Raw genomic sequence first — 18816 nt, 5'->3', positions numbered from 1 at the left:
CATGCCGAGCTGCGAGGCGTCGTGACTCGCACACGGCTGCTCCACTTTGCCCTCCAAACGCGCACCGAATGCCAACCGAGACGTCTGCCTGGGGGTGGGGGGGGCGGCCCATAGGGCGCCGGCGAGCGGACCCTGCCCCCCAACGCCAGAGAGAGGAGAGGAGGCTTTCTCTCTCGCTGCAGCGTCACAGCTATTACTCCAAAAGTATTTCGGACTCGTTACTCGAATACTTGTAAGGCGAGTGACTCCATATTGAAAGAATGACACAATGAGATGCTGCGAAACCTTTTTCATTCTGGGGCAAAATAAAGTTCTTAATTCATATATGATACACACAAACACGGGTAAAAATATGAACAATATAAACTAAATAGAGACTAAATTGCAAGGCTTTTATTTGCAAGGATTCAGGTCAAGTCTCTTGCCCTTCCTCACAGAAAAGTCTCGAAAGGGCTTCGCATGATCACACAAATCTTGACACCCCAGATCAGGGACCCCGCCACCAAAAAACCTGAAAAAAATGAGACCACTTGAAAAGAGAGCGCAGACTGGCAGGCTGCAAGTGATGCTGAGTGGGCGACGTTTAACAGCCAATGTGACACCAAACAATCTGCAATCAGGTAGGGCTGTTTGTTATCAATTATTATTCCCACCTAAAAAGTTCTCGTTGGTCAGTTTAGCTTTGTGTGACTTGACTTAATTGCCATTGTCGCCGTCGTATGATTAAAAACAAAACCAAGGAAAAGTTCAGTCCTTTGCTCGGTACTGTCGGATGAGCCTTCGTCTCTGCGAGGTCTTCCTCAGCAGGTGCCTGAAGTCGTGCGGGTTGTCGTCGGCGCCGGCAGACGGCGTTCTAGCAACGGCGCACCACAAAAACACAGATGAAACCCGTTGCCGGGTTGGAAATGAGACGTTGGAAAGCAGCAAAGACTTCATGGACGCGTGCCAGCCGCGGGCGTCCTCGCGATGCTACGACGACTTTTCCGTAATTAGCTCGGTTTGAAATCGCTACCACGCCGCGCGACGCGCCATCTGCTTGCTCAGTTGAGAGGCGGCCTCGGGGATGTCGTTTCTTTTTACGGAGATTCCCTGGATGCGCAGGCTATTTTTATATGACGAAAGGTGTTTATAGGCACAAGCTCAGAGTGATGCAACGTTTGTTTTTGCTCGTGTCACTGAATTTCCAAAGCTCGATTTCAGCGAAAACCAAACTTTACAAAGAAAGTGAAGGGGGGAGGAGTACCTTGTGTTTTTGGCAGGTTCGGACCGCGGCTTGGATTCTTCTGGCCGTCTGGTCTCGGCAGGTTCGGGCTCTATCCTCACGGAGCGGATCCGGTCCTCGGAAAACCTGCGCCGGATGCCACTGTTGGACGAGGTTTCCTCTGAGGCAAGGGTCGGCGTGGACTTGCTGGTGGGCAAAGTCTGGTAGTAGTGCTGGTCCACATCCACTAGTTTACCTGGACTGATGAGTGAGAGTAAATGGAAATGTAGGCTAATACTTGCTTAAGAGGATGTGAAATGCACTTACGCTTCTTTCCTGGGCTTGCGCTTGTCATCCCGGACGGAGCGCTGAGGACAAGCGTGAACACGTCAGTCGTCACCATCTGCAGTGTCAACATTCGCTCGATGCATACTTACCGTATTTTCCGGACTATAAGGCGCACCGGACGATAAGGCGCACCATTAATGCATCATGTCAGATTTTTAATCCAAATCAAATCATTCTCCATTTTATCTTCTTATTTCAACTTCAGACGCAACAAATTACTTTATAATCACAAAATAATGATCCATAGTCTTTTTGATTCATGATTCATAGTCTTCAGCGGGCCACTTATGATTGATTTCATGACACAATGCTTCGGGCCAGTTTAAATTTAGGAATTTGGTCCATATATAAGGCGCACCGGACTATAAGGCGCACTGTCGGCTTTTGAGAAAATCTTTGGCTTTTAGGTGCGCCTCATAGTCCGGAAAATACGGTAGTTAGTTCCCTGTCAACCTTTTTTCTCTACGCACAGTAAAGCCGTGCAGGAAATGCAGCCGTGCTCAGTATGAAAGGAACATGCTGCTAGGTGTGATAAAGTGGAGCCGCCATCTCGCACGCCACTCACATGGATCAAGGTGTAGTAGGTGGAGTCCTCGGGAGTGTTGAGGATCTTGGGCTGCAGGCTGCGGCGGGGTGGCCTCGACAGTCGTTTGTCTGCTAAAAGGGCGCACACAAGAACATTTGACAAAAAGCCGCCGCATGCTTGTACGGAGAAAACAGTTTGACCCGGCGCATTGCTCTCCAGGCTTTGACAACAATTCAAGCGGCGATCACCCGCTTTGAGGCAAAGTTGATTAATTAGGGCCCAGCAGCGCGCAGTTGACCCAGGCGCGACCTTTGTCCATTGAGCTGACCTCCATCCGCAGGGCACTTTAACCTCGGGCCTTGCTCGCACTATGAATTTGCCAACAGAGACGCTGTCAAAACTTTTACTTTTCTACCTGGACTACTTGGACTGGTAGTTTTACACAGGAGCTTTTTCTTTTTTTTTTTTACATGAGTATCTGCACTTCTATCTCAAGTGCTTTTTCAGCATCCGGCGATCGATGGCTTTTGATGGACGGCCGCAACCTTTTCCTGAGGACCTTTCGAAGTTACTTCTTATGAATGGCGTTCAGAGAGAACGGGTGAAGAAAAGTCAACCGATGTGAGTGGAACGTTTACAATGTCATTACAAAGGTCATTTTATATTGCTGCAACAATTCCACGTTGACGCTGCAGATTAATTCCCAGCTGTAATTGTCACGCAATACGATTAAGCTTTGACGACCTTTCTCGCGAGACGTTTATTGCGCAATGATGATGGAGCGAATGATTAGGGACATGAATATGAATGCGGAACAAGTTTACGGGAGACCTCGGGTTATGTGTTCTCCGAAGGAAAAGTCAGTAAAGGGAAAGTAGAAAAGGCATGCCCAAAATTGTTTCACAAGATACGTACCGTATTTTCCGGACTATAAGGCGCACCGGACTATAAGGCGCATCTTCAATGAATGGCCCATTTTAAAACTTTGTCTTTATATAAGGCGCACCGGACTATAAGGCGCACCATTAATGCATCATGTCAGATTTTTAATCCAAATCAAATCATTCTCCATTTTATCTTTTTTATTTCAACTTCAGACGCAACAAATTACTTTATAATCACAAAATAATGATCCATAGTCTTTTTGATTCATGATTCATAGTCTTCAGTGGGCCATTTATGATTGATTTCATGACACAATGCTTCGGGCCAGTTTAAATTTAGGAATTTGGTCCATATATAAGCCGCACCGGACTATAAGGCGCACTGTCGGCTTTTGAGAAAATTTTAGGTTTTTAGGTGCGCCTTATAGTCCGGAAAATACGATATGTTAGCATCAGGCTAGCAAACATATAATATGGTTGCTTGAAGTTTTGGCTCTTTTAATATACAATGTTCAATTCTCTGCTCTGTGTGTTTGACAGTAGCAGCTGTTAGAAGCTTTATGCTAATCCTTATGCTAATCTCCTTTAGCTTGTCCACCCTCTTAAAAAAGTTTCCAGAAACACCCAAGCGCTATCTAGTCTAATTGAAATGTACAAATCACTTTAGCCTCAGTTGTTATTTGCCATTCTAATTTGAAAGGAGCGTGACGGACGAGGCGATGGCGTCGTTAGCGTGAGGTGAACTTTGCGTTTGCCGCCTGTCGCCGCTCACCTTCCCGAAAGGCAATTAGTGATTTTGATGACACATCTGAGTGAGAACCACTTCCTGCCTGGGGCCACTTGACTTTCACAGGCTCTCCCACGTAATCTCGCATAGATAACATTGCGTTCCCGCGGCGGAAATAAACCAGCCGTGTAGACATATTCTCCCCGATTGTACTCGCATTGGAAACATTTGCAAATCAAATTTCAATCTTTCAACAGGAAATGACTCCGACGCATTTTGCTGAAAGATTGATGAGCTTAAATGGGAAAAAAGCACATTGTGCTGTGTCTAAAAAATAAAAAAAGACTCCAGTTGTGGACAATGTGGTCGGACACGACGCACTGTTGTATCGGTTGGCTGAGCTTATCTCTTACGTGATTTGCGCAGCAGGGTAGCGACGCCGTCGATTGCTTTCTCCTTGACAAACACGCCGTTTGTCTCCGGCTTTGATCGATGGGCCTGGATGAGCTCCGTCAACTTCCGCTGCAGGGCTGCAAAGTTGTGAGAAGTCTTTGCGATCTGCGGAGGACGTAGTTGGTGGTGATTACTTCATAGGGCCTGATCCATTCACGGTTAGCATGTGCAAAAATGGGCGCAAACTGGATTAACTGGATTAAGTTAATGCTAACGATAAGTGAATACAGCCAATGACCAGCAGTTACTTGCACACAAATGACTTCAACGTAGTTTTTGTCTGGACACTGCTTGTGTTTGTGAGTGACCTGCTTGGAGAAAGTCTCCAGCTGCTGGGCCTCCTCCTGCGCCGCCTGCTTGCTGGCCTTCATTTTCTTGCGCTGCTTGTAGCCTCTGAAGTTACTCTGGATCTTTAGCGCAGCCTCTTCTTCCTCCTGTTTGTCATCCTCACATTCCAAAAGAACATGGGAGGCATCCAAAGGCTCCTCTACTAATTCTAGCTCCACATCGTTTGGAGATAAAGGTTCTTCCCCCGGCACCTCCAGGTTCTCATAGGATTCTGGCTCCTCTTTGAGTTCTTGTGTCCTCCTGCCAGGGCTCTGCCTTTCCTCGCGAAGTCGTTTGCGTTCCTTGTGGCCCCTGAAGTGACTCTGAAGGACCAGGGCGGCTTTGGTTTCCTCCGGGTCTCTGCCGCCATGCTCCATGGTATCTTCAATGGAAGCCGCCTGCTCATATGGGTGGTTCATGTTTCCCTGGGCTTCTTTCTGAAGCTTCTTTCTCGCCATGTGCCCTCTGAAGTTACTCTGGAGGACCACGGCGGCTTTGGCTTCCTCGGACACAAGCCCCTGCGGAACTTGTTCCTCGGACCCAAGGGCCTGCGGGACTTGTTCCTCGGACTCAAGCGTCTGCTCATCCGCCACTTCTGTGTCATCCTCATCATCTGGCACCTGCGTGTGGTCGCTGTCTTGGTTTTCCTCTGCTTCATATGTATCCTCATCGTCATCCTCGGGGCTCCTCACACCTTCCTCTGCTTCTTGGCCACCTTCCTCTTCTGACAGCGGCCGCGGGATGGCTTCGGCTCCAGTCGTCTTTCTCTCCTTAAACTTCTTCCTCTCTCGGTAGCCTCGAAAGTTGCTCTGCAGGACCACGGCGGCCTTGGTTTGCTCTGTTGTACTTTCGTCGCTTGAAGACGGACAGGGAATGTCCCGGTCCGGTTCGGGTGGCTTCTCCCACTCGACGCTCTGAGCTTTCTCTGCATCCTCTGAGGCTTCTCTGCAAACGAGTGGTGTCATGTCATGTGACTCTCGAGCACGAAGCGCAGCTTGCTTCCCATACCGTTTCCTTTCCAAGTTCTTGTCAACCTGGTCCGCCTGAGTCTCCCTTGCCGCTCGGTGCTTCTCCTCCACCAATTCCTTGAACTTCTTTTTGGCAAGATAGCGCCGGCAGACTGACAAGGGTGACGGAACACGTGTCATTTCTAACAAAGTGCACTTTTCCCATCCCATTGCAAGTGGTTCTCACCAGCTTGAAAGCGGAGGACAAAAGCCTCCAGCTTCTGGTTCTTGTCATCGGAGACCCTCTTTCGCACTTTGTAGCCTCTGTACGCTGGGCGTGGGCACAAAAGAACGTCACGCCGGCGGGAGCTTGCGGTCATGGGCGGGCGACTCACCAGCCTGCAGCACCAGAGCGCCGCTCTCTCGCTCCTTCAAGAGTCGGCGGTAGCGTCGGGAGCCCAGCCAGCCTCGGACGCAGGCCTGGAGCAGCACGATGCGCTGCGTGGCCTGCTGGACCATCAGATTCAGATGCTCCACATGGTAGTACTTGAGGAAAACCTGGACCGACAACATATGGTCAAAAAGTAACCCGGGAGGAAAAGTGCCGCACATGCTTACACAATGGTGTCTTCTCCAGTATGCTGGCTTAACGCTAACGTGCAATGTCGGAACAAACAGAAATGAGTCGCAATACATTTTCTCTGCTCTGTGGGAACGGCTAATAGATATCAAAGTCTCCTATAAAGTCAAGTGCCACATGGGTGTGCCTTTAAGGGGCGTGGCATGAGGAGAAATTGTGAATTCAGTGTTGGCCTTCTCCCCGCTGCTTGTGATTGTTTGTCCCATTCAATAAACTTTTATTGTTTGACCAGGTGACAACTCCCAAGATGAAGCACAGCACGTTCAAGAAAATTGCCATGATGAATCTTTGCCCCAACCTTGGTCTTGCCCATGGCCCAGTTGTCCAGCTTGGCTTTTTCCAGGATGGCGGCGCACGTCTGCGGAGTCACCGGGGGTTCCTCGTGGGCAGGGAACGCCAAGATGCCGTACCTGGAACGAGCGACGGTCGTCGGTCGGACGCAAAGGAGTACAAAGGCCCGTTTGAGACCGGACGTCGGTGGGCGGACAACCTCTTGAGGAAATTAGCAAAGGGAACGCGGTGCGAGTAGCCCTGCCGGCGGATCTTGGCCGTCTCCAGGATCCCCGTGTAGCGCAGCTGGAGCGCAACCTTCTCCCGGTCAAACTTGTTGGCTCGCCTGTCGTTGTTGGGTTTGATGCAGCGCACAAAGTGGGGCTGCCCCGCCACCATCTTGGACAGCAGATCCATCAAGGAGTACTACAAAGAGCACAGCGGTTTGATGGCCAGGCCTCGGAGCTGGCAAGCATAGCGCCCCCAAGAGGTGAAATCTGCAGCCTTACTCTGAAGTAGGACGCCACTGTCTGCGATCTCATGTTGGTGCTTTCTCGAGGATGGTAGGGCGCGTCCGTCTCAATCGGCTGGGGGGGAGAAAAAAGATATTTGACAAAAAGTGCCACATCGAGTTCATTCTGCAACACCTCGGCATTTGGATTCGGAAATGAAATTTGCTTGGTGATGCCTGAAGCGCAGAAAAGAAAGAAAGAGAGCAGCTGAGAGCGCTGGAGGCACTTCTCGGCGCATTAGCTTGCTACTTGTGTATTTACTTGTCACTCCTCAGCAGTGCATTTTCCTTCCAACCTTCTTATTTTCCGGATCGCTTTAAGGATCGTTGGTTAATAAAGTAAAAAAAAAAATAGACAACAGGTGAAATATAAGGGATGTTACCTCAGTGAGAGGAAAAGAAGTATACAAGGTAAGCACTCCCATCTTGACATGCAAAAAGAGCGGGGGAGGAAGAAACAAAGAAGAGGCTTTCACCTTTGCTTTGGAAAATAGAGCAAATGGCTGAGACACCAAAACAACTTTCGTGGGCGAGTACCTTTGCGAAGGTGCGCGGGGTGAGGAGCGTGTTGACGGCTTTGCCTTTGGTGTGGGCCAGGTTGCCTGCCAACGCGAAAGCCAAAACCATTATGGGGCAATGCAACGGGGGAGGAGAGGGGTGGAGCTTACCCGTTTTGGTGAGCGGGTGGGTGACCAGCTTGCGAACCAGCTCGTTCTCCGAGGATCTCAGGAGGAGCACGATATCCGCGGAAAGCGCGTCTCGATTCTTGGCGAGGAAGCCCGCGGCGTTGTAGATCACCTAAGAGTTGAGATGTTTTCTTCGACTCAGGAATGAAAACAAGATGTTTACTCCCAAGTCCTGAAGGAAGAAAACGCACCTTTCCGGCATAGTGCTGAATACCAAATCCCAGATCGATCCTCTTTGGTCTCCAGAAGTTTTTGGTCTTCAGGTTATCTTGGAATTTCTCTGGAAATAGAACAGCCGTCTGTCACCGTTGACAAGCAACTTAGGAGAGCTTTCGGAAAAGGAACCCACCGACCAGCGTCTTATCGGTGGCCCGCGGGAAGCGGCTTTCCTCGTCTAGGAGGGCCAGCATGCCCACGGGCTTCTGCAGGAACAGGTCCAGCAGCGGCCGGTTGTCCTCATACTCAATCATGCGAGCGTCCACGTCTTCGTTTAGGTACTCATCCTGCACACAAGCCGGGGAGATCTCACTGCCGTGTAGCAATGGAGGTGTGGGGGTCTGTACGCCCCGAGATTGGGAATGGATTGAAGGTACACACCCAAAATGCACAGGAAATTTGCTTCAATGGTGAAAATATCTGATGCTTGATCCATGAGCAATGCCTTTCAAGGGGACAAATGTATGTCTGGGCCAGGTGCCAACAAGATCCGCCGTCTCCCACTCCAACCTCGATTAGGTTGATTTATAGGCGCCCCCCACGGGGGAGAGCAAATCATTTAACATTAACAAAGCATTCTCTGCCCTCCCCCGGGGGCGAAGCAACCCCCCCCGGCCTCGGTGAGGACCGCACAAAAGCGGCAAAGTGAGCCCCGCTCTGCCATGAATGAAGATGACAGCGGGCTATTTTTTTGGGGACATGGATGCATAATGGCGTTTTGGCGAGTTCTGACATTTTTTATGCTGCCTCGTCCATCTTCAATAAACCAAGAAATGAACGAAGCTGGGTCAAGGGTGTTCCAAAGTGCTTTGGAAGTCACCTCTGGAGGTCACGCGAACCCATCGGCCAGAGCGTTGCCACGGCAACACTTGTCGACAGAAAATACAGTATTTGCAATCGCGGGTATTTGGAAGAATGGTCTCGACCCTCAATACCATCAGAACATTGGAGGCAGACTGACAGTGTGCACCTTGTTAGGGCGTACCTGCTCCAAGGCGAAGATGTGCTGGTTGAAATAAAAGTGGATCTGCTCATTGGCGATGTTGATGCACAGCTGCTCAAAGGAGTTCCTCTTGAAGTTCTCAAAGCCAAAGATGTCCAGGATGCCGATGTTCAAGCCCTGGTCGTCCTCTCTGCAGGATCAAGCCCTCTCAGCTTTTTAGGTCGCGCCACAGCAGAAGGTCATCTTACCCGATGCGGCCATCAGGCTGTAGCAGCGCGTTGATGCGGTTGACGATCCAGCTGAAGAGGCGGCCGTACAGAGCCTTGCACATGGCGTCCCTCACCTCCACCGCCTTCTCCACCGGGTTGGGGCGCACGATGGTCTCGCCCCGGGCCACCACGCAGTGGGAGGTCAAGGCTTCCTGGAGCTCGTCCGGGCGAATGCGCAGCAACGATGCCACTTGAGCCACAATAAGAACAAACACTTGAAGCGAAGAGTCGCAACATGAAGAACGTAGATGGGCTATCTAGCCAAAACATCTCAACGTCCATATTCCCAGGTGAGGAACGTTTCTCTGACCGCTTTCCAGGACAGACATGTTGGCGACGGTGCTCTTGTCAGTCTGGTGCTCCGAGACCACGGCGGAGAAGCGGACGTCGCCCGACTTGAGGATGGCCGCCAGGGTACTGTACACGCTGCCCAGCTCCTGCTGACGCAAGAGCCTTTCAAACCACCCCGAGAGACAGACTAGAAGATGACCTGAATTCCTGCCGTCCGCCCTGCTGAGCCGCAATGCTGGCAACGGTGCGTTACCTCCAGGGAGAAGCCGATGACTTTGAAACACTGCTCCACCGCGTCAAATCGCTCCTTGTAGCGGCCGCTGCTCACAATGTCGGGCCCCGGTTTGCCATGCTCGTTGCACAGGTACCTGCAGGAGGATGGCGCTTAGACCGCTTGCTTTTGGTCAACTGTTTGAGCGCATGTACATCGTGAAAGGTCTCAAGGGCTTCTTGTGGGATTTTCTCATTTCTAGCCTGAAGCTTTTGGCCAAATGAAACGCGTTTTAGAAGAGGGCCGGCGTGCATCGGGGCTACTTTGGTGTCTTGTTGTCGGACAGCTTGTAGTGGGCCAGCTTCTTCCTGTCGGCCAGCCCGGCATAGATGTAGTAGAAGATGTGGAAATTCTTCTCCCCCCTGCAGAAGGACCAAGAGGAATGATGCTGATAACCATAGAGTGACGCGCCCCTCCTGTCCCCTCTAAAATGAAGCGGCATAGTATTTACACAGCCTGGTGAACGACCCGGGACTTCTCCAGCAGGTACTCGGATATCTTGGCGCCCACCACCGTCCCTCCGGCGGTGAACTTCATTTCCAGGTACTTGCCAAAGCGACTGGAGTTGTCGTTGATGGCAGTGCGGGCGTTTCCGAAGGCTTCCAGCAGGCTGTTGACCAGCAGGATCTTCTCCTGGAGGGACTGGTTGTTGGCCTGCCAGATCGAGTGAGCAAACGCAAACCAATTTGCTTTCGCCGCAAAGGAAAAGAAAATCCCAGAAAGTATTCGAGTACTTTATCACCTTGCCCAAGACGGTGAGCTGCTGCACGAGCAGGTGAGCGCTTTCCGTTTTGCCCGCTCCGCTCTCACCGCTGATGACGATGCACTGCGTGAGTTTGGCGGGAGTCCGTGTTCCATCAGTTGAAATGACGAGCAAAAAAATGTGAAGGCGGAATAAATGAAGCGTCACCTGATCGGAATCGTACGACGCCATGGACTGGTAGGCGATGTCGGCCACGGCAAAGATGTGCGGCGGGTTGGCTGTCCGCTTTGCGCCCACGTACATTTGACTGTACTATCCGGACGTGAGTGGGCGGGGAAAAAAAACAAGTCATGAAAATCAACAAACGGTGCACCAGAAAAGTAGACTGACACGGAACCTGAGGAGCGTATATGTTCATTCTACGGAAGGGATTGACGGCGATGAGGATGTCTCCCACGTAGGTGTAGATCCCGTCCTCGCCGTAGCGCCGTTCAAGCTGCTCGATGACCGAGTTCTGCAAACACACGGGCAAAACCAGACGGGCCATCGTGACAAATTGCTTTCCTCGCTGGGAATTCGGAAAGTCAAACAATGTTTGCAGAAGCACTGGAATCTCACGCGTCATCACTTCAGAATTCATTTCTTCCTACCTCGTCCAGAACTTCCAACGCGGCGAGATCGTCGCCCTCATCTCGCTCCGTCTTGGTGTCGCTTCCTTTTTTGGTGTGGATGGGTTCGTGCCTGCAAAAAAAAGAAATCAACATGGGCTGGGCGGGAGTCGCGCGAGGGTGGCGGCCATTTGGTTACCTTTCGTTGGCGTCTCCGCTTTCGTCCGCTTGTCCGCGATGGCTTAAAATGACCCAAACGGGCAAAAAGCTCAACATCTGAGCACGAGCTTGTTCGCTTGTATCACTTCGGCGACGACGGGAGGATTTTGCATACCCGCTCTTGTCGCCGACTCCTGCTTGCCGGTTGAGATCGACGAGTTCCACGAGCTGTCTCTGCAGCGTTTTCTCCTTGCCGACCGTCTGGCGGACAAAGATGTGCCGGAGGAGGTCCTCCACGTTGGGTCGTAGCTCAAAGTCCTTGATGAGACACCTGAGCGACCAGGAGTGCCTCAGAGTGCGCCGACGCCGGACGCTCTGCGGGCGGGCTCACTCACTTGCCGATGAAGTCGTTGAAGTCGGCGGACCACGACTCCGGCTGGTGGAGGCTGGGTGGGGGGTTTCTGTACACAGAGGCATTGGCACGACAGTCAAGAAAGGCAAAAACTTTGAGCCGAGCGCGTCTAAATGATATACCGCGGGATTTTAAAAAGCGCTCTCATGGGATGCAGCTCCGAGAGGGGCGGGTCGCCGTCGCCTAGCTCGATGGCGGTGATGCCCAGCGACCAGACGTCACAGCGGGCGTCGTAGGTGGAGTCCGGCTGCTGCTCGCACGCGATCACCTGAGCAAACAACAGAAGTCCATGACGACAGTAGCGCCTTATCGCCCGACGATTAAAGTGGCGGCGCACCTCTGGCGCCATCCAAAATGGCGTTCCCACCGACGTGTTCCTCCTCAGGCGAGTGTTGGTCAGCTGCGCGGAAACGCCTGCGGTGAAAAACACAACTCAAAGTCCTACACCTCAAAGAGAAACCTTAAGCATGTCTTCTTGTTGCCACGAAGGAACGTTTGCCGTGCAAACGATGTCACGCTTGATGTTGTGTTTCTCAAGTGACTTTTTTTTCTCCGGAACTGTTTATTTCAAACGATATCAGGGGAAAGGCGCTAGTCATTAATTAGTTAAGTATGAAAAATACTCTCAATGTTTAATTAAGTCGAGTTAATTTTTAACACTTTTTCCCCGAGCAAGTATCATGCCGATGCGAACGATGATAGCGCAGTGTCGTTGACAAGCGCCTACTCGACATCAGCATCCGGATTTACCGAAACCGCCCGTTGGAATATTTCTGAACAGGCATTTCTATTTTGTGTGTTTTCTGGCGATGAGTCACAACTTTATCCGCTCAGCGTAGCAAAAGCACCTCCGCTGGGGTCGTACGTGGGCGGGAAGATTAATCCCATCGTGACGGTAAACCGAACACTTTTGTTTCCCTTCAAGCTGACTCGGAACGTCACGACCGGCTGTGATTGGACACGAGCGGGAGCCGAGGGGGCTTATCTGGTATCTGGGGCCTCGAGGCTTCTCTGGCATTCGAGGCCTCGCGGCAGTCAGAATTGACCGCACTCGATGTGCTTCAAGATGAGGGGACGCAAAGCGGTGAGTCACCTAACGCCGGCCGGCGCAAGTCATGCAAACTTTGTTACGCAAGCCTCGGAATGGAGGAGTGACTCTCAGAAAAGCTCTCTTGTAGTAACTTCACACATTAGGAGATTCCATTAAGCTCTGCTCACCACACACACACACACACACACACCCCGTTGTCCTCATTTGCGTGCACTTCACTGTTTTGTGCTTTTAAGGGAGACGCAGGCTAAATGCAGCCCTACGCATGCTTAAGAGGAGAAAGCTTTTAGATGTCATGAAAACAGGCGGATGGTTGAGTTGACATGTTTTCGGGTTGCTTGCGGAACAGCAGCTTAAATGTCATCGTACTTGGCTTCCGCCCGGTCTCGGACCTCATTTTGCGGCAGACCACGTACCAAAGTCGACCAGTTTGATGCCTCCGTGCGTGGTCAGCAGGATGTTGTTGCCCTTGACGTCCCTGTGGATGGTGTGGTTGGCGTGCAGGTGCTGGAGACCCTGAAAACAGCAAGCGGGGAAAACAAAGCGCTTCGCCGCATTGATTGCGTCCAAAAACCGCCACCATCTTTGTCCTCATTCAGAAGACAATCCGAGGCTGAGGCTGACCGTGAGGGCCTGATGCAGGATGAAGGCAATGATGGCCTCGTCCATGCGCTCGCCCCGCTTCAGCAAGCCTCTGGCCAAGTCGCTCACCGAGCCGCCGTTGCAAAGCTACAAAAGAGAAGCAGGCGCAATTTCAAACGACGACAGAGCGAGACGCGCCGAACCGTCGGGTGGGCTTCCGATAGGCCGACCTTGTGTTGCGGAAACAAGCCGCAAAGTTTCATCCATTTTTTTTGGGGGTTGTTTTTGTGTCTGGCAGATGTTCACCTGTCGCCTTTGAGTTGGGCGCATTTGAGAGGACGCACCTTCAAGGTGACCTTTGCCGACCTTCTTCCGACGGCTCGGCCGCTCCTTTAGTCGTGCAAATGAGCGGCCGCCGCATCAAAGTGGCACGAGCGGATGAAACATCATGAAAGGCAGCTCCCTCTCGCTCATCCCACCTTTTGGCATTTTGGAGAAGGAAGGAACATTTGCCTCTTTTGTCCTATATGGAACTCATTTGGCTTTTCATTTCTGATGACAGAATAAAAGTGTGTGTGTGTGTTGGGGTTCTTTGAAGCACTTTGCAGCTGCCCGCCTGCTAAATTGGAGAGTGTGGCCTACATGAAAGACTGCTGCCCTCATCCCGCCTCATGAATGAGGAAAGAAAAGTGGCGGATGCAGCTTGTTGCTAATGAGCAAGCCAAGGAGGGGGGAAAAATATCAGGCTAAATGCATCCTCACTAGACGTCATGTGCATGTCATCCCTCTGCCCCCCCCCCCCCCTTCCATCCCTCCGCCACACGCCAGACTGGCTGACAGGCAGCAAATTGGGCTGCGGGATTAAAGCAGCACATTTAGAGAAAGTTTGGCGAGGGAAATGCAAATGAAGCAGCAAAGCTGAGCAGACTGTCAAAATGACATTAAGCTTTGGATGGCAAGGGACGGCGCCGTACCGATGCGAGGCCCTTTCCCCAAAGTGAGATGAGAAGAATCGAAAAGCGCCATTCCTTTTCGTGAATGCATCAAAGCCCGATTGCTCACTGAGAAGACGGAAGGTCGCACGCAAACAACATTTTCTTGGCAGCCCAAAATGAAAGCCACATCTCCCTCAGCGTGTGCGTTTGTGCTCCGAACTTGACCTGCAGGTTTGACATTTCGAGGGATGAAATATGAGAGATGAAGCCGCGGTATGGCTCAAAGAAAGCGAGAGAGAGAGAGTGAGAGAGAGAGAGAGAGAGAGGCCCTCTGGCCAGTAAGGGTGACCGAGCGGCTGCAAACAAAGCCCCAAGCCGGCCTACGGCTCAACTGTGCCACTCATCCTCACCCCGTCACACTCCAGCTTAGCGTTACGTAAGCCGCCCGCCGCACAAAGTTGGCCCAAAGAACAATCAGACCTTTGGTCCGCACACCGCCCAGGCTGCCGCCATTTGTAGACAAAGTGCTTCTCACCTCCAAGACGAGCCACAGCTGATCGCCACATTTGGCGTCCTTCTTGTAGAACATCCCGTAGAACTTCACCACATTGGGGTGGTCAGAAAGAGCCTCCAGGATGTTGTACTCGGCCTCGATCTCCTCGTCGATGTCCTGCCGAAGGAGGCGAGAGATGGAAGAACCGTGCGAGCATCGTGAGAGACTGGCGCGGGTGGCGATGCTCACATGAATCGGATCTAGGATCTTCACGGCCGCTTTGCTTCCGTCCGCCTTGTTGAGCACTTTGTACACTTTGCCGTACGTCCCTTTCCCGATGGTCTCGATGATCTCCCAGGTGTCACTCGGGTCCGGAAAGTTGTCAAAGACAATCGATTTCCCGGGTTGTGGAAACATTTTGAGACGGGATCTCCTGCGCGACAACTAAATGTTGGGAAACAATCAGCACGTACAATTCGGGGGGCAGGGCAACGATGCCGTGCGGTCGGTTTGGGGTGAGCGTCCGATCCGTGCCCCTGGCGAGGGTTTTGGCTTTGCAGCTCAAGGCGCACGGGCGTCTCTCTGCCTCGGCTGCGTTTGGGGAATTAACCTCCAAGCGCGTCCGCTGCAAACAGAGGATAATGGCTCAGCCAAACCTGCCATCTGAAAGGCCGGCCAATGAGAAAAACTAGCAAGTAGAAAACTCACATGGTACCGAGAGGACAGAGAGCGAGCCCATTCCCGACCCGGCCCGGCAGCTAGGAAGCGAGCCGATCTGACGGCGAGGCTACCGCGGGAAAGCGGCTCTGGGATTAGCGGGAATTAGCCGGCGTGGCGCCATGAGCCTTTCCCCATATAGACGCCCGACTGGCCATTCATCCGCGGAGGAAAGTTGCGCTGTACGCTACAGCCCCTTGCTGACCTTCGGCGAGACCTTCCCGCTCCGCTTGCGAAGTCAAAGATGTCCGTCAGCACGCTCACGCCTTACGGAGCCCAAAACGTTGCCACCGTTTTTTGGCTCGTCCCGTCCAGAAAAAAAACCTGAAAAAAAAGAGATAAAGCAGCACGTGACTCGGGCCTGAGATGAAGCGCATTTGAGCGTCAGGCCAGAGTGGGCCGCAGACGTCTTCAATTATGCATCGCGGTGGCGAAACCCGACGACTCGCACCGGACACCTCCGCCAGGAGATTTGCGCGCGTGTGCCTGTGTGTGTGTGTGCTGCCGCCAATTTCAGTTAGTACATGCCATTTGCCAGCAAAGTGCCCAAATCGTGAGCAGTGGCAGGGAATCCACCTAGCAAGAGTCGCTCTCTCTCTTTTCCATCTATTTTCATTGCATGAGTAACATTTCAAAACAAAAGTGGTCATTAAAACAAATTGATTCCGTTCCATTTGTTCTGTATTTTGAAATAAAAAAAATAAACAAATTCATTCATTCTTGATTGAAAGAAACAAACAATTTGATGTGGCTCATCTAGTGTTGAGTAAAAAAACAAAACAAAAAAAAACGTTCGCTTTATTTTCATTTTTGATGTTATTTTTGTTAGAGATGGCTACTCCTTTTCAACACTGCACCGGCGGTACGTATCAGTGGCGTGCAAGGCGAGAGGCCTCGGCGGGACAGACGGGGGCCGTCGGCGAGCCAAGCTCATTTCCCGCTCCGTCGCCTCGCAGATGACTCCCAAGAGGGTGCGAGGGGCCGCACAATTGGGCCGGGCTGGGCCGGACAAGGCTGCTAACGGGCTTCGTTCCCCCGACGGTGCATGTTTTAAGAATATTATTCTAAGGCCACTCATTTTGACCTCGCCGCCCAGCGTGAAACTTCCAAATGGATTGCAAGCAACGGCAAGTGCACATGTGACATGCGTTCAATGTATCATTGCGTTTGCCTTCACAAGCCTGCAAGAAAAAAAAAAAAGGCCGACGCGACAATGAGGCTGGATCGGCCGATTGATCAGAGTGTAGATTGCCTCTCTCTCTCGGTGCGAATGCTGCGATCAATGCGGGCCACCGCGTTTACCGGGACCCGGCAACCGAAACTGATAAAAGGCCTCACGTGTTTGTACTTGACAAATACGACGCCGAAAGGAGGGGGTGGTGATTTTTGCAATGTAGCTGTGAGGCAACCGATTATGAGGGGGGAGGGAAAGGGTGTGTGTGTGAGGGAGTAGGGTTATTACGCGCCGTGCATGAATGGAGTCTCACGTCGGGCTGGCGATTGTGTGCAGCCAGCGGGCCGTGACAACCCCCCCCCCCCCCAAGCTGTAGGATGGAGCCCATCATGAGCCTCTTGACTCATAAAACAAAGGATAAAAAGAACATTAGGCTAACATCGGCGACAAGTACACGCACACGAGCTGCCCGGCTGTGGTGAGATCGGGCCAAAACCAGACTGTTTATTTCATACGCGAGCTAATTCAACGTGCTCGAGCGACGACGCTTGGCGAGCTGCCCTGCGGCAGACGAGCAAGTGAAGCATTCCTAATTTCCTGGCATCGCTCCCGACAAATACAAGATGTGACCAAGACCGCAAAGGCCGAGCCCAAACGACAGCACGAGTTGGCTGGCTCCAAAACTGACAAACCCCGTGCCAGCGACTTGGAGTGCTGCGCTTTCTGTCAAAAGGCTTTCAAGCGGTCGCTCATGTTCTTGATATCTTCCACGTCACTGAGATTAGCCCCGTAATTAATGAACACGACTCAGTGGCAGAAAAAAGCCTCGGAGTTTTCTGCTAATCTGGCAAAATCCCCCTTGTTGGGTCCAAAGAAGCAAAAGGACACATTTGCTTTGGCTGGCTCATCCTTTCACTGTCACACAAGTCAAACGGCAGCCATCGGAGGTCAAGCCAACCAGGAGTCGAAATATCAAGTCAACGATTCACCGGATTTACAAAACAACGTCATGTACAGCACATGAATACAAACCACAAAATGGCAAGAAAATAAAAACAAACATGGAGCAGCAAAAATATTAATGCGTGGCTACCAAACTAAACGTCGTTTGGGAAATGAGGCGCACACACGGACACTTGATCTCGGCTCCTCGGTATGGCACTAAAATTCGCTGATGGTGTAGGGCAGGGGTGTCAAACTCATTTTTTTCGCGGGCCGCATTGTAGTCATAACTTCTTTCGGATGACTGTCAACCCAAATAAATGTATGAGCACCTCATATTGGTTACAGTAAAAGCTACAAAACAAACTGACAAATAACTCGTTTTCAAATCAGATGAGTAAAAACTGGTGAAATATTAAAAAAAAAAAAAAAAAGATATTATTAAAAGTGACGACAATTTGCAATTCAAGTAATGACACGAATTCGATGCACAATTTGCCTTCGCGGGCCACATAAAATGATGTGGCGGGCCGTATCTGGCCCCCGGGCCTTGAGTTTCACACATGTGGTGTAGGGGTACACTTGCCTGTCTTGTGTGCCGACACCGGGAGTTCGATTCCCGTGTGTGTGTGTGTGTGTGTGTGTGTGTGTGTGTGTGTGTGTGTGTGTGTGTGTGTGTGTGTGTGTGTGTGTGTGTGTGTGTGTCTCTCAAAAAAAAAAAAAAAAAATATTAGTCGTTCTCCGCAGGGGGTGAAGAACGTCCGAGCACCGCGCGAGCTTTTGGTTGTGAAACGGCTGCAGCCGTGCACTGCCTACTTTTTGCCTGCATGGGTTATTTTTAGGCCTTTCTCTTTTTTCCAAATTCCTCCATCACGCAGCGCATTGTGACGCACGCTCGCTCACGTCACACGCGCAGTGGTCGAGGGTGGAGTCGTCTTTGCGGACGTCAGCCGCGTACCAGCACGTGAACGAGGAGGATTTATTTGTCACGACAATAATCGGGTGTCTCTGCAATGTGACTTGCAATCACAGTCGTACAGACGTCACCTGACCCCCCCCCCCATGAAACCCCCGTACGCCCCCCCTCCCGGCCTCCGATGATAATCTGTTATCAACGCGAGGCAGACGGAGATCGGGAAACTGAAGGGACCACCTCCGGACCTTTACGAGATTAGCATTAGCCACGCCTCTTTGTTTTTATCGTTAAACAGATCGATCTGTTTGGTGAGGATTATTTCTGCACCGTGATTTTTCTCCATGCCCGGCCAAACATTTTCGGTGAGGGCGACTAGCATCCTCCGCTTTTTGCTTGTGTTATATGCTAAAACCAATTGGAAAGGTGTGCTTAGTAATTATTGGACGCATATTTGCAGCAGAGCACAATTGAAATCAAATAAATAAATAAAAAATATTTAGGCCACACGTTGGTATTTATTATTGCCTTTTTTCCTTTGGCTTACTTGTCCACCCATCTGGTTGAAGTTTTTGTTATAATAGCAATAAATTAGATACCAATGTGTGTGCCTAGAA

General features: G+C 51.3%; 1 protein-coding gene across 5 annotated transcripts; it reads right to left on the bottom strand.

Annotated features, from left to right (window-relative positions):
• Positions 1 to 274: 274 nt before the first annotated feature.
• On the bottom strand, positions 275 to 15545 carry myo3a (myosin IIIA). 5 transcript variants are annotated; one of them, XM_037280428.1, is made up of 37 exons: positions 15162 to 15541; positions 14703 to 15078; positions 14496 to 14630; positions 13068 to 13172; positions 12860 to 12959; positions 11730 to 11806; positions 11515 to 11660; positions 11376 to 11441; positions 11156 to 11311; positions 11021 to 11062; positions 10864 to 10954; positions 10611 to 10727; positions 10421 to 10525; positions 10253 to 10336; positions 9962 to 10164; positions 9774 to 9872; positions 9493 to 9607; positions 9259 to 9385; positions 8928 to 9138; positions 8722 to 8869; positions 7870 to 8023; positions 7712 to 7800; positions 7503 to 7632; positions 7372 to 7436; positions 7218 to 7259; positions 6833 to 6910; positions 6544 to 6749; positions 6352 to 6463; positions 5809 to 5971; positions 5661 to 5744; positions 5475 to 5586; positions 4448 to 5411; positions 4100 to 4244; positions 2115 to 2203; positions 1529 to 1569; positions 1244 to 1462; positions 275 to 853 (listed from the first exon to the last, which is right to left on the bottom strand). In XM_037280428.1, the coding sequence occupies exons 2-37, from the start codon at positions 14868 to 14870 to the stop codon at positions 748 to 750; spliced, it is 5094 nt and encodes a 1697-aa protein (XP_037136323.1). In that variant the 5' UTR covers positions 14871 to 15078; positions 15162 to 15541; the 3' UTR covers positions 275 to 747. The 5 variants fall into 5 exon arrangements, 3 of the variants coding, with proteins under 3 accessions (XP_037136323.1, XP_037136322.1, XP_037136324.1); XM_037280427.1 differs by having other exon boundaries at positions 2115 to 2206; positions 15162 to 15540; XM_037280429.1 differs by lacking the exon at positions 7218 to 7259 and having other exon boundaries at positions 2115 to 2206; positions 15162 to 15540.
• Positions 15546 to 18816: the final 3271 nt, after the last annotated feature.

Source organism: Syngnathus acus, chromosome 20, assembly GCF_901709675.1.
Source record: "Syngnathus acus chromosome 20, fSynAcu1.2, whole genome shotgun sequence".
Classification (NCBI taxonomy): Eukaryota; Metazoa; Chordata; class Actinopteri; order Syngnathiformes; family Syngnathidae; genus Syngnathus; species Syngnathus acus.
The sequence above is the reverse complement of the archived record's forward strand: the minus strand, read 5'-3'. Positions and strand labels throughout refer to the sequence as shown.